General features: G+C 52.2%; 3 protein-coding genes and 1 long non-coding RNA gene across 4 annotated transcripts; 2 read left to right on the plus strand and 2 right to left on the minus strand.

The window, feature by feature from the left end:
• Nucleotides 1-2,531: 2,531 nt before the first annotated feature.
• On the minus strand, nucleotides 2,532-3,897 carry LOC143671127 (cancer/testis antigen 1-like). Its single transcript, XM_077146101.1, has 3 exons — nucleotides 3,664-3,897; nucleotides 3,072-3,194; nucleotides 2,532-2,869 (listed from the first exon to the last, which is right to left on the minus strand). The coding sequence occupies exons 1-3, from the start codon at nucleotides 3,825-3,827 to the stop codon at nucleotides 2,755-2,757; spliced, it is 402 nt and encodes a 133-aa protein (XP_077002216.1). The 5' UTR covers nucleotides 3,828-3,897; the 3' UTR covers nucleotides 2,532-2,754.
• Nucleotides 3,898-3,989: 92 nt separating this feature from the next.
• Nucleotides 3,990-5,708, plus strand: LOC143671280 (uncharacterized). The gene is made up of 3 exons (XR_013169529.1): nucleotides 3,990-4,093; nucleotides 4,379-4,511; nucleotides 5,264-5,708. It is a non-coding gene; the product is annotated as an uncharacterized LOC143671280 (long non-coding RNA).
• Nucleotides 5,709-7,436: 1,728 nt separating this feature from the next.
• Nucleotides 7,437-8,706, plus strand: LOC143671670 (filamin-A-like). Its single transcript, XM_077146908.1, has 4 exons — nucleotides 7,437-7,609; nucleotides 7,898-7,982; nucleotides 8,166-8,496; nucleotides 8,594-8,706. Exons 1-4 carry the CDS (start codon nucleotides 7,437-7,439, stop codon nucleotides 8,704-8,706), a joined length of 702 nt encoding a protein of 233 aa, XP_077003023.1.
• Nucleotides 8,707-10,422: 1,716 nt separating this feature from the next.
• LOC143671671 (olfactory receptor 10V1-like) lies at nucleotides 10,423-11,385 on the minus strand. The gene has a single exon (XM_077146909.1). The coding sequence runs from the start codon at nucleotides 11,383-11,385 to the stop codon at nucleotides 10,423-10,425; it is 963 nt and encodes a 320-aa protein (XP_077003024.1).
• Between the last annotated feature and the right edge of the window lie 1,735 nt (nucleotides 11,386-13,120).

The following is a 13,120-nucleotide window of genomic DNA, read 5'->3' on the forward strand; positions in this document are numbered from 1 at the left end:
AAAACAGTGCTACAATAAGGGGATACTCACATGTAAAAAGAATGAAATGTGACCCCCGCCATACAGCATACAAAGAATAATAAAAGTAATGTAAAGTCGATTTCTCCTTCTGAGATGCAATTACCACCATTAGTAGACAGATCAAGTACCCTGGTGAATTGACCACACAGTTTTGAGCCAAATTCTGGAGCTCTGTCTGGAAAAGGCTGGCCCCAATGCCCCTTCTCTTTAGTCATTTTTCTTCAGCTGCCCTCTTGCAGCCCCTTCTCTCTCTCTTTGGATTCTTACCCACAAAAGACTCATTTGTTTCCTTTTCTACCATAATATGTCTACCGTAATGTCTTGATGGCTGTAGTTCAGGTGTCTACTTAGCCAGGTGATGGTGTCCAGTTGTTCTGTTGCTGTGGACTTAAATCATTAGCACATGAATTTAATCTATGACTAATTACATCTGTGGTCAGCCAAGGGGCATGCTTTCTGCAATGAGTGAGGCTTAAAAGGAGAAACTAGAAGAGAGAAAAACATCTCAGAACAGCTCAGGAGCCCAGCAGCCCAGCACAACTCAACTTAGTGCTCAGAGTCAACCCAAGCCCAAGACATTTGGAGGAACAGAAAGGAATCACCCCAGGGAAAGCTGTTTGAACCCAGAAGCCGGGAGGCACAGCCAGCAGACATTACTATGCGCCTTCCGATGTGACAGAGAAACCCAGATGAAAGCAAGTTGCCTTTTCTCCAAGGAACTGCAGATTTGTAACTAAATAAATCCTCCTTATAAAAGCCGACCATTTCTGTTACATTGCATTCCGGCAGCTTTCTCAAACCCAAACAATGGCTTCTCTATAAGAAGCCAATCCCCTAGCAACAAACAGACAAAAGCCTGTTTCTCCCTTGAAAGAAAGGAGGGCCAAGTCTCCAGACCACATTCATATATTAAATATGAAATAAATCTATGGTTCATCACTTCAGTTAATGGCCAGGATTTTTTGCTGCAAAGGTAGAAACAAACTATCCAAATTGCCTTAACGGGAGAACTTTATGGGTTTGTATAACTTAAAGGACCGGGGTGAGGTTGATGGGGCACGGTTGTAGTTTCTGGCTTCAGGCACAGTGGGATCCAGGATTTCATTCTCTGAGATCTGCCTTTTTGCTCCAACTTCCCCTCTAGTCTGCCAGTGTGCCACCTTGGGGCTCCTGAAAGTGTCACTGGCTTAGATGAGCTGACCATGGCCAGAGGAAAGCAGCACTCTGGCCAGGCCTGACTCACAACACGCGTCTGGAATCAAGGAGAGGTCAACTCCACCAGCATCACAAAAGCTGAGAGGAAGGAAAGGGGTACTTTTCTAGGGGCAAATAAGGATCCCAGTACTAGAAGAAGAGGAGCAGATGCCTGATGAAAAAACTAACAGGTGTCCTCTATAGAAGTGAAGATAATTCATCAAATTCCAAATCCATTTCCAATGTTTTGAAAGAGTAAGATGAGATTATTTTTTAACCTAATAGAGCAGACTATTCTTTTTCAAAGTGAGAATATTTGTTGGAAATATTTGTTTCAAAAGTAATACATACTTAAATCAGAATACAGGGTAAAGGAAGACAGTGTCTGTATTTTAAAACTTCACTTACTATATAAGATCAAAAGAAAAGAGGTTTATTTTTTCCAAAATGTAATGTTTTTTTGTAGCACACATTCTAACTCAACCTGTCTGCATAGTTCATTTAAACAACCCAAACACATTGAGCCAAAAATGGGAATGAGTTCTTGTAATTCTGAATAGCTTAATGTAATACCTGGATACGTTCCAGAGTATGTTGGGTAGATAATTTAAAAGTATAGAAAAAATATATATAGGCAAAGTCCCTTGAGGAGCTGGAGAAAAAAATGTTAAACTTTCCCACCTGGGAAACCCCATACTCTCTTAAACAGTAGGGATTCCAAGTTAATAGGCCAGCACCCAAAGGAAAATGTACAATGTCTGGCATCCAATCCAAAACTACCTGGCAAGCAAAGAGGCAGGAAAATCCAAACCACATTGAGAGCAATGAATCTATAAAAGGCATGCAGACTGGAAAGGAAGAAGTAAAACAGCCCTTAATGGTGCACATGATGGTCTATGTAGAAAATTCCATGGAATCGATAAAAGAGCTACTTAGAATTAAGCAGTGTGTTCAGGGAGGTTGCAGGATACAAGATATTTTAGAACTAGCTAACTCCCTGCTCTCCCAAACACTTAACAATTTTCCCAGTACTTTTCTTCACTGATCTGAAACAAGACCAGGAAGCCATGAAACTCCTATAGCAGTGTTTCTAGTGTTGTGCATTTAATATGCAAATATAAGTGTAAGACTAAGAAAGTATTCTCAACTGTTGACTGTACTGACATCTGAATAACAGGACATAGTGATTTTTACTTTCTTCCATTTCCAAAATTGTCTTTAATTACCTTATAGGACTTGAACATCTGAATCCCGGAACCTCCCACATCCAACCCGAGAACAAAGACAAGAAAATCCAGAGGCCCAGTAGCTGAAAAGAAACTCAAGCAGGGAATAGTAGCAAGTTTTTATTTTCTGTAACATACTTTTAAGCATCAAAAGAAACAAATGGGGTGTGAGCCCTCCAGAACCAGTACAGGCAAAAAAATTGACCCCCAACAATAAAGTGGCAACTACCTTAGAAATGAACGCTTTAGGGAAGGCTGCACTGCCTAAGAGTGGACACAACGTTAAGCCCAGCCCCCCTTCCCCACAGGAGGCTTAGAGACAAAGTGGGGGTGCAAAATGCCGCATAGTGCGTGCCAACAGGTAAAGATGATCCATACAGGCGGTGACGGAAATTTGGAGTTGGTCAGGGTCTGCAGCTGTCAGTCGGCTAAGAGGGAGGGGAAAACAAAATCGTTAATGGTGTAACTCCGTACCTCTGCTCCCCACAGGCGGCAAGAGGCCACGTCCTTCACGCCCCCTCCTTAGCTCTCCCCTTAGGTGTCCCCATGACCTCATTACAGCAGCCCTGGGGTCGAGATCGGCCCCAAGGACCTGCCGCCATCCCCACCCTGCCGCTTTCTAGAACTGACACAGACAGGGTGTTGCCGACCACTGCGAGCTTCTCAACCGGCCCATGGGGTTGGGCGTACAGTGCCAGAGACCGGCGGGCCATCCGGGCCTCCATGCGAGACGGGAACCGCATGGTGAGGGAACTGGTGAAGATCTGGTTAAGGCACCACCTTTTTTTTTTTTGGGAGGCGAGTTGGTGGGGGTGGGAGGTGCACCGTCCGGGAATCGGACCCGGGTCTCCTGCGTTAAAGGCGACCATTCTACCGCTGAACCAGCCACGCACCTTAAGGCACTACCTTAAGGTCTGTCTTTGCCTGGGCCTCATCCCACTCCCTCAAGTTGTCTCTCCCCCGCCCCCCTCCCCCATCCTCTCTCCTCCCTGGCCAGTTCTCTCTAGACCACCCCTTCTAATCGTCCCAGCTGCCCGCCTGCATGGTTTTCAGCCTCCACCCCGCCCCCCCGGGGTGACCACCCCAACCCCCCGGGGTGACCATCCCCATCCCCATCCCCGTCAATCTGCTTCGCCAGACCCATCCCTCCTGCCCTCTCTCCCCCACGCCTGCCCCGGGTCCGTGCCCAGGCTTCTGAGGGCCCCATGGTGTGGGGGGATACAACTTGAGCAGTCTTCCTGGCTCTTGGGCCTCAGGCGTAGTGTCTCCAACGCCATCGTCGGGGTTTTGGGGCCCTTCGGGGTCCTCCGGGCCGCCATCGGGAGCGCCCTGTCCGCCCTGGTCGGCAGCCTGGCCCGTCGCATCCTCCACATCAACAGTCTGCATGACCGAGTGGACCGGGGACGCCAATGGCGTCCTGCTCCTGCGGTTAGTGAGCTAGACTCCACGTGCACACCCTGCCCCACCCCCCACGCTCTCAGCGCGCCTGCGCGAACATGCCCCTGCTGCGGGGCCGGGAGACCCCTTAGCACGTGACCACTTCGCGCCCAGCGCCCAGCGCCCGGCGCCCCGTTCCCCCCTTCCCCCGAGGCAAGGCCGGCCTGGCCGAGCTCACATGTGACACGCTGGTCCCCCGTCATCGAGTTCTGGGAGTGAGTTGGGGAGATGACCTGGGGAGGCAGAGCCACCCCTCCGGGGCCTGGCCTGTCCTTGTCACGCGCCTTTTCCCGTGTTGCGCCCGCCTAGGGGGAGGGAGCTGGTGCCGCAGGGACTGGGGGCCCAGGCCGGCGGCCCTCCCACCCCCCTCCCCACTCCACACCTCAGGGTGGGGGGCACAGGAGCGCCAGCCAGAGCAGAGGCCGGAGGATGGAGGCGCCGCCACCCCTCGGGGCAGCTTCCCTTCTCCCGGCCCTCACCGGCGTCCCCCTGGCTCCTAGGAACAAAGTCCTGCGGCTCTCTGGGGGGCTGGAGGTGCCTGGGGCCCTCAACTGGGAGGTGACCCTGTGTCTGCTGGCCTGCTGGGTCCTGGTCTACTTCTGCGTCTGGAAGGGGGTCAAATCGACAGGGAAGGTACAGCCGGCGGGGGACAGCGGGGTGGGGGGGGCATGGCCCAGACGGAGTGACTGAGGCCGCGGGAGGTGACCGGATGGGGCTCGGGCCGACCAGGGGGAGGTACTAGAACCCAGGCCCCTTGGTCCCCTCCATGCTGCAGCCTCAGCCTCGCGCGGCCTTGGGCCGCAGTGCCAGAGCCCTGGAAGTAGACCTTCTAAAAGCGGGAGCCCTGGGGCCCTGGGACAGACAGACCCAGAAGAGGGTCCTGGAAACCGAGCGGGCAGCTCGGCTCCTGGAAACACCTCCACGTGTAGGAGGGAATGATGGGCTGTGTGCCACCCTGTGGATGGTCCCATAAGATGAGGCAGAGGGGTGACTATTGTCTACTCTCTCTTTAGCCAGGGATCTCCCTTTTGTTTCCTTGCCATTTCTTCTTGGACATGCCAGCAATAATGTTGTATATACCCAACGCAGAACTCTTAATCTCTCACCCTGCCTCAGTCTGTACTTTTCCTGTATTTTCCCATCACAGTCAATTGCATTCCCTTCCTGGATGTGTCCTTGACAACACACTCTTCTTCACTCTCCCCATCCAGTCCTACAATAAAATCTGTGTGGTTTGCCTGCTAATGAGTTCTTTCCTGATTTTCCTATATACCTTCTGAATCACACCACCACCTTCTCCCTCCCTTGCGGCTCACTGTGGTCTCCAGCTGACCTCTTCTCGCCCTTTGTTATTTCATATATGTTTTTCTTTCCCCACATTTCAGATCAAGCAGAAGCTTTGGGGCGACTGCACACCCTTTGGGATTTCAGACTTCCAGGCGGCTGGGGTAGACAGTGCCGTGCCTGGTGCCCACCTGAAGCTCCCAGCATGTTTCCTGCTTTTCTGTCTGCACCCGACCTGTGCCCAGGACAGGCTGAGAAGTGTGGAGGTGTTTGGACTCCTACTCAGCCAGCGGGGCTGAGTCCATGGTTAAAGGCCTCAGCTTCTCATCCTTTGGTGTGGAGCACTTTTTAGGTAGTGCTATCTGCTGAATGAATGAAATGAAATGAATGACTAGAAATAAGAGAGGACAAATAAGCACCAACTTATTAAAGCGTTGTTGCCTATCTCAGTGGAAGAGTGAGAGTGGAAGTGTGAGAAAGAATGCTTCCAGTTTAATCCTCATCTGTCTGTATTATATGAAACATTTATAATGACAAAGCATTTATGTATTAGACAAGCAATAAAAGTAAAAGTAAAACGCTAGAAGAAAATTTAGGAGAACTTTATTTGATTTTTGGATGGGGAAAGATTTTTAAACCTATTAGAGATGGAATAATAATCATCAGTAACACTTATTGGGTGAATACCACGTTCTTATCATTGGCACGATGTAGCTTATTTCATCATGAAATACACCAAAATTTCCACTGTGGTTATCTTTAGTGGTGAGTTAATGGTCAATTTTGATTTTCTTTTTCACATTTGCTGGTGTTTTCTATTTTCTACAGTGAACTTGCTATTACAGGAAAACTAATTTTAGAAAGTTAGCAATCATTGTTGAGAAAAACTTCTAATGAGTTCCCAAGTGAACTACTTTGCTGAAGTTTTAATTACTCTGTTCCATGCACTCGGGACCTCATTCTTCCTCTGAAAGTTCTTCTAATTGGCACGTTTTCAGGATGCAATTAAGAGAACTGTGCCATGATGAAGTCCCTGTGGTCACTGAGCCGCAGGGCCCAGGCTAGACACCTTAGGGCAAATGAGACAGTGCATGCTGTGGTGTCACTTGGAGCTGCTTCCAAAAAGCATCCCTTTCTAACTTGTGTACAAGGGACCTATCCTGCCTGGAAAGTTATTCTTGCTTCCTCAGTGTGTCATCAGTATTACACAACAAAATATTTTTGCTTCCGTTCCTTCCAGGTACTCACATGTAAATGCACACATACGCGTGAACACAAAACATACAGGCATGCACAGATAGGTACTTAGGAGGCACTCAGAAAATAACAGGCCCCCCCCCTCCATAGCTCCACTCCTGCTTGGCGCATGACTGGCTGCATAGCAGTCAGGGCCTTCGTGTTTCTGAATCAGAGAAGAGTTGTTTGGAACACATGAAACATATCAAAAACCACAATAAACATTGTATGTAATGACTGAGGATAAGAGGGGCCAGGACCAGGGTGTATTAATTCAAGGAAGGTCATGGTTAAATAAGCAAGGACCTGCTTGCTCATTTCTAAATGCTCAGCATCTTTCTCGAACTCCTGAACTTCAAATCAGTACAGCCCTTGAACTCAGATGTTCTGTAGGCTCCTCAAACCCTGAACCATCTCCTTCCTTGTTACTTCTGTTCCCCAGATGTGGGCTTCTCCTTCCTTCTCGGTCTTGGTGGCAGGTATTCCCACAGGCTCCCAGTTCCCATCTGATCGACACCCCTACATCGGTCCACCCTGACTGCTCCCTCCCAGGCCAGGCCGGCACAATCTCTTACCTCTATGACTAGGCCAGCCTTCCCACTGGTCACTACAGATTCCAGGGCCCCTTTCCCTAGAGATTCCACTGGGGTGGGCCTGAGTGGAACACTTCCTCTTTTGTAAGGGGGAATGGGGAGAGCATAAGCTGTCCTAAAACAGAGGGCTGGAGAGCCTGGCCTTGTGGCAGGCCTCGGTGACCCCCAAAGATCCCGGACAGGGGGTGGGAAGCCCCAGCTGGCTCTGCGCCCCAACTCTTTCTGAGCACCCCCAGCCTTGGCCGCCCTCCCTGCCCTGTCGCCCGCCATCTGGGAGAGGTCGGAGCGGTGGTGCACAGCCCGGGATAAAAGCCCATCGGGGAGCGGGGAGGCCTGCCTGTCTGCTCCGAGCTGCCTGCTAGGACTCGGTTGTGTCCATTCCCCAGTTGACCAGGCAAATATTATCTGGGATTATGGGCCTTGGGCTTCCAGAGGGCTGCCGGCGATGCACTCTTCGGAAGCCAGCCCTTCTCTGAACCCCCTCCAGAGTGCTCCCTTTCCTTGCCCTGACACTGTGACCCTGTCCCCCAACAGACTGAGGCGCAGAGGGGCCCTTGGGTGGGGCCCAGTGCTGAGCAGTGTTGCTGTGGTGCCGAGTGCCCTGCTGGGGGGCAGAGGGTGCGGCCCCCTAACCACTTTCCTTTTGGGGAGTGTGGCCCGTTAGGTGGCTAGGAAGAAGGAGGGTGCACTGTGGGCACGCTGCCGGCGAGCCAGCTTCTGGGTGCTCTGATTTCAAGGAGCCTTGGCTTCTGGGTGCCCTAGCTTCTGAGCTCACTGGCTTTCTGGGTGTCCTGGCTCCTGGCAGTCCTGTCTTCTAGGTACCTTGGCTTCAAAGCATGCTGACTTCTGAGCTCCCTAGTTTCTGGGCCTCTCAGCTGGGCTAATCTACCTGTCTGCTCTCTACAGGACCCCTGTGATGGGAGGCGCCCCTTCTCGTTCTCTGGAGCCGTCTGTTGGGGCACCCTCGAGGCCCTCCCTGACCCTGTGGAGGGTGCCCAGGGCCCGGGGCTTCTGGCAACGCGGCCCTCATTGCACTGTGCTGCCCTCGTGTGTCTCTGCGTACCCCACCCCCAGGTGTCTCCTTCGCTTCAGACTCCTCCCCATTGCACACCCCCCCATAGCACCCTAGGGCAGAGAGGGCCCCCCACGGTCCCACCCCCCTGCCCTGGGGCAGCCGCCCGTCCCTCCGGCCCTGTGCATGTGGGGGGGCCTGGGGGGGCCCTCGCCTGCAGACGCTGCCCCTCCCGTCCCCGCAGACAGCAAGGCCATTGTGGACGGCAACCTGAAGCTGATCCTGGGCCTGGTGTGGACGCTGATCCTGCACTACTCCATCTCCATGCCCATGTGGGACGAGGAGGAGGACGAGGAGGCCAAGAAGCAGACGCCCAAGCAGCGGCTCCTGGGCTGGATCCAGAACAAGCTGCCGCAGCTGCCCATCACCAACTTCAGCCGCGATTGGCAGAGCGGCCGCGCCCTGGGTGCCCTGGTCGACAGCTGTGCCCCGGGTGGGTGAGGGGGCGGGCTGGGGCCGGGCGGCCTCCGGTGGTGGGGGGTGGGGCGGCCCAGGCTCACGGTGGCCCCACGGCCCCTGCTCCCCTGCAGGTCTGTGTCCCGACTGGGACTCCTGGGACGCCAGCAAGCCCGTGAACAACGACCGCGAGGCCATGCAGCAGGCCGACGACTGGCTGGGCATCCTCTCGGGCAGACACCGCTAGTGTAAGAAAGCTCCAGTACCCTTTTACCCCAGCGCTGCCCCGTCGGCAGTGCTCCTGCAAGCCTTTCGTTGGCTCCATGAATGGAAACTGGACAGAAACAGCAACCAGAAAGGCTTCGTGGAATTAATTGGCCTTCCAGCTGCGTTTTAAAGGAAGAGTTGAACTTAGATAAATGACAAAGTTGGTGAGGACGTTTTAATAAGGGGTCAGCCTGGACAAAGGGGACCAACCAGTAGACTTCTGTTTTTATAACTTTTTATTATGAGAACTACGCATATATACAAAAGCAGAGAGAATAGTCTAAAACCCCAACCATCCTTCACCCAACTTTAGCAGTTGTCCACGTTTCCGTGGTTTATTTTGAAAGTAGGGGAGGATTTAGCGATAAGAGCAGTGGAAGCTAAGGCTTCTTGGAGCAGTAAGAGAAGAGGTACTCAAATGAAGGGGTGCTCACTGCACAACTACAGTGACATCACATGGCCCCAAAGTATGGGTGGCCACATGGGAGCTGGAGTGAGGTGTCATTGTGCTCTCACCCCATTCTCTTTTTCTTTCTCTGGGGCCATGTGGATTTAGCCCTCACTAAAGGAAGGAAAGAGAAGCTGCCTTCTGCCCAAAACTCACCTCAGAATCACCATCTGAGTTTCCTATAAGGTTTTCATAAAATGCCATTTGATGGAGAAAACCCTGGCTTTCCACCCTGTGTTGTCACAGTCCTTGCTCTAAGGGCTCAGGAAGGAAGTGAAGCCAGAAGGGGGCAAGGGGAACACGGAAGGAACAAGGGCTGCCCTAGGCTGCGGCCAATCCTCACTGCTGTTGACCAAGCACCCAGCACGCTGGAAGCTGCGTCCTGCGCTTTCCATGCATCCTCCCGTGCAGTTCTCACCACCATCCCTGGAAGCATGGAAGAGAATTGTCATAGTTTATAGCAGCCAGGGCTCATCTTTGGAAGCTCCTTGACGGTGGGGACCATGTCTTATGCTTTCCTGTGCCCCCAGGGCCAAGCCTGGTGCCTGGTGCCTGGTGTACATGAGGTGCTGAGTGCAATGATGGACAGAGGCCCAGGGATTTTGTGGCATTTAGCCTAGCCTGTGGGGTGGGAGTGGGAGTCAGCCAATGTTTTCTGGAGATCATCACACCTAATCTGAATCCCTCAATCGGAGAAGCCTCAGGCGTGCAGGGTACCGTCTGGAAGCCCGTGGCCCTTTAAGGGTATTTGAAGGATAAGGCAGTGTCAGCTGGCCCAGAAGCTGGAAATGGAGCAGGTCCTGACATGCCTTTGTGAGGATGGCGAGCGGGAGAGGGTGGCATGCTGTCTGGGCAGGACACATGCCTTCAGTTCTGCTGTTGCTGCTGTGGGCCACACTGCTGGGTCTCTAGGCCATTTTTCTGCTGATGCAGGAATTCAGTTTCTGGGATGGCTGCACCTTTCATCCCCTTCATTCTACCTAGTTCGGACTTGGGAGCTCCCGGTGATTCTATCCTTATCGATTCTCTGGCCCAAGATGCGGCTGACTTCACATTTGGTTTGGGTCATCTTATTACCTTCTTTCTGTCTGTCCTTGATACTGCTCCCAATAATGGAAGGAATGGCCTGGGCGGGGGGCAGCAAAACGTCTTCCAGCACCCCCAAACTACCACGTCTCTGAGCCCTAGGGGTCCTTCCATCTTCCTAACCACAGGAAAAGGGCGGTGAGTTCCAGGCACACTTGGCCTTCAGCGTGCGCTGGGCTGCCGCTTCATCGGGTTGTGGGGCAGCAGAAGCCTCCTGAGCGCACCCTTGACTTCCTTGTTCCTAAGGCTATAGATCATAGGATAGAGCATGGGGGTTACATTGGTGTAGATTAAGGACACGATCTTGTCCTGCTCTGGGGTGTAGCAGGACTTAGGGCGGATGTAGATGAAGATCGCGCAGCCGTAGTGCAGAAGCGAGACCAGGAGGTGGCCAGCACAGGTGGAGAAGGCTTTGCTCCTGCCCTCTGCCGAGTGGATCCGGAGGATGGCAGCAATAATGAATACATAGGAGAGCAGGATCAGCAGGAAGGGAATCAAAAGGATGAGCATGCAGACGAGGAAGACAGCAATCTCGTTGGCTCGTGTGTCTGAGCAGGCCAGGAATAGCACAGCGGGGATGTCGCAGAAGAAGTGATTGATTTCGTGGGAGTGACAAAAGGGCAGGAGAAAGATCAGTGTGGTCAGGGTGAGCGAGAGGGCGAAGCCGCTGATGCACGCCAGAGCCAGCATCTGGAGACAGAGGGCTCTGGTGACGATGAGTGGGTAGCGCAAGGGCTTGCAGATGGCAACAAAGCGGTCATAGGCCATCGCGGCCAGCAGGAAGCACTCTGCCCCACCCAGAGCAATGAAGAGGTGCATCTGCAGGGCACAGCCCGTGAAGGACATCCGCTGGCTCCCGGACAGGAAGCTGGCCAGCATGTTAGGGACAATAACCAATATATAGCAAATTTCAATGGTCGACAGGTTGCGAAGGAAGAAATACATGGGGGTCTGGAGGCAGGAGTCAGTGAGGGTGACAAGCACGATGGCTGTGTGTCCTGCTAGCGTGACAAGATGCATGATTAGAAAGAGCCCAAAGAAGAGCAGCTGTAGTTCCACCAGGTCCCCAAAACCCAAGATGATAAACTCAGAGTTTACAGTGTGGTTTTTCTGCAATGGGTCCATCCTGTACTCTCTTTGTTTGTGGAACTCCTGGGCTGGAAAGGAAGGTTTTCTAGAAGCTCCCCACGTCGTAGAGGACCCTGGAGCATTTTCCACTGGTGGGAAGGTAGTGGGCTCTCCAGGCCCTCCAACCCCCTTTTCAGCGCTTAGCTCTTGTCTTCATTCTACTAGCCTCTTGAATTCTGCCCTCTGTTCACTGAGCATGACGAACTGCTCACTCTGATGTCACTTTAGCTCACCTGTTGAATTATTAAAAGTATGGGCCAAGGTGAGAGAAATCTTAATGTGGAGTTATTTCTCATCAACTCTAAGGAAAAGTGTTCTTTCAGAGCTGTTCTGTGTTTTGACGAATTGGGGGGTGGGAGTGAGAGACTGAGCTTGGTGTTACTAAATAGTTAAAGCAGAGGCTGGGCCTGCAGAATCATTGACACAGCAGGGAATTCCTTTGCCATGCAAGGTCTGGCTACTTTTGACTTTTGAGTATATGCTGTATTGTCTTTCCCTTACTGCCACCCCCAAGACCATAGGATTCCTGCAGCTACTAGGATGTGAAGAAGGAAACATAGTCCCCAGTAGCTGCTGCCTCCCCTGTTTCAGTGGGTCCTCAGACACGAGGAGGCTCCAGCTTCAGTGTCACCTCCTTCCAGAAGCCTCCCCTGACCCCAGCACTCTGGGCTTCCCAAATATATTGTTACCACTGAGTTCTGTAATTCTTTGATTTTTTTCTTTGTCTATGTGCTCCCTGACGGTGAGAATGGTGTCTTATTCAACACCCCACACAGTGGCTGGCCTGTATTAGGAGTATGGATAAATATTTGTGGATTGAATGCCTGTAGTTCGTTTCTGCATTCCTTGCATTTGGTAAAGGGTCCGGCCCAGAGTAAATGCCTGAGGAGTACACTTGATGGAATGAGTGAGTGAGAATAGGGTATCTTTGGCATACTGATCATGGATGAAGGCACGCTCGTTCCTGGAGGGTGTAGAATGGGCAAAGCAGAGAGCAGAAGGGTGGGAGCAAATTCTCCAAGCTAGGAGAGGGTTGGGGCGGAAATGAGAACTCCCTGGACAACAGAGCCTTGGGTGCCTGGAGGGGCATTGGTTTTGGCTGGTCTGGGTCTGGAGTGGGGAGCAAGGGAACAGCACCAGGTAGTTTCCAGGACTTCAGGGAGGATGTTTGCTTCCTCCTTCCCTTGGCAGGATGGGGGTGGGAGGGTGAGGAAGGCTGTTGTGACAGCACCCAAGTTATAAGTGGAAGCCTTGTGTTTAGCCTCCGATTTCTTCCTGTGCATCCCCCCATCACAGCAATGGAGAGGAGGAGAAGGTTTCTAAGGACTCTGGACACTTAACAAATCAAGACTCAATAGAATTCAGGGCACTATGGAAGTGGGGCTGCCACCCAGCTGCTGGGAGCTACCTTCTTATGGACGTCCCATTTCTCCTGGGGCCACTGAAGCTCGAAGTGGGCTCACCAGAACTTGAAAACCAATTTTGATGGTAGCTTTGTTGAGCCTACAAGGTGGTTGTGATTCCTGTTTTCCCAGCCCCCTTGTGTGTTACCCTGAGTTGTATTTTGGCTTTGATTCACATGGAGTCATTGAGCTGGACAAGTTCCTTGAGGACAGCACATCCAGTCCTTGATTCAGAGGAGGTGGTCAGGAAGCCTTCCACCCTCGATGACCAGCCCATGCTCCTGCCACACCACTGGTCCTGCTCCAGAAATCACAAGGAGCCCCCTGAA

Source organism: Tamandua tetradactyla, chromosome X (genome assembly GCF_023851605.1).
Source record: "Tamandua tetradactyla isolate mTamTet1 chromosome X, mTamTet1.pri, whole genome shotgun sequence".
NCBI classification, from domain to species: Eukaryota; Metazoa; Chordata; class Mammalia; order Pilosa; family Myrmecophagidae; genus Tamandua; species Tamandua tetradactyla.

Excerpts from the sequence above, each read along its gene's own strand:
- LOC143671127 (XM_077146101.1), bottom strand. The coding sequence starts at position 3,827 with ATGCAGACTGTTGATGTGGAGGATGCGACGGGCCAGGCTGCCGACCAG. Across the intron at positions 3,195-3,663 it reads CCAGGAAGACTGCTCAAGTT|TTCCCTCACCATGCGGTTCC; the intron begins GTATCCCCCCAC and ends GATCTTCACCAG. Across the intron at positions 2,870-3,071 it reads GTCGGCAACACCCTGTCTGT|CCGACTGACAGCTGCAGACC; the intron begins GTCAGTTCTAGA and ends CCTCCCTCTTAG.
- LOC143671670 (XM_077146908.1), top strand. The coding sequence starts at position 7,437 with ATGCACTCTTCGGAAGCCAGCCCTTCTCTGAACCCCCTCCAGAGTGCT. Across the intron at positions 7,983-8,165 it reads CCTCCCTGACCCTGTGGAGG|CCGCCCGTCCCTCCGGCCCT; the intron begins GTGCCCAGGGCC and ends GCCCTGGGGCAG. Across the intron at positions 8,497-8,593 it reads GGTCGACAGCTGTGCCCCGG|GTCTGTGTCCCGACTGGGAC; the intron begins GTGGGTGAGGGG and ends GCTCCCCTGCAG.
- LOC143671671 (XM_077146909.1), bottom strand. The coding sequence starts at position 11,385 with ATGGACCCATTGCAGAAAAACCACACTGTAAACTCTGAGTTTATCATC.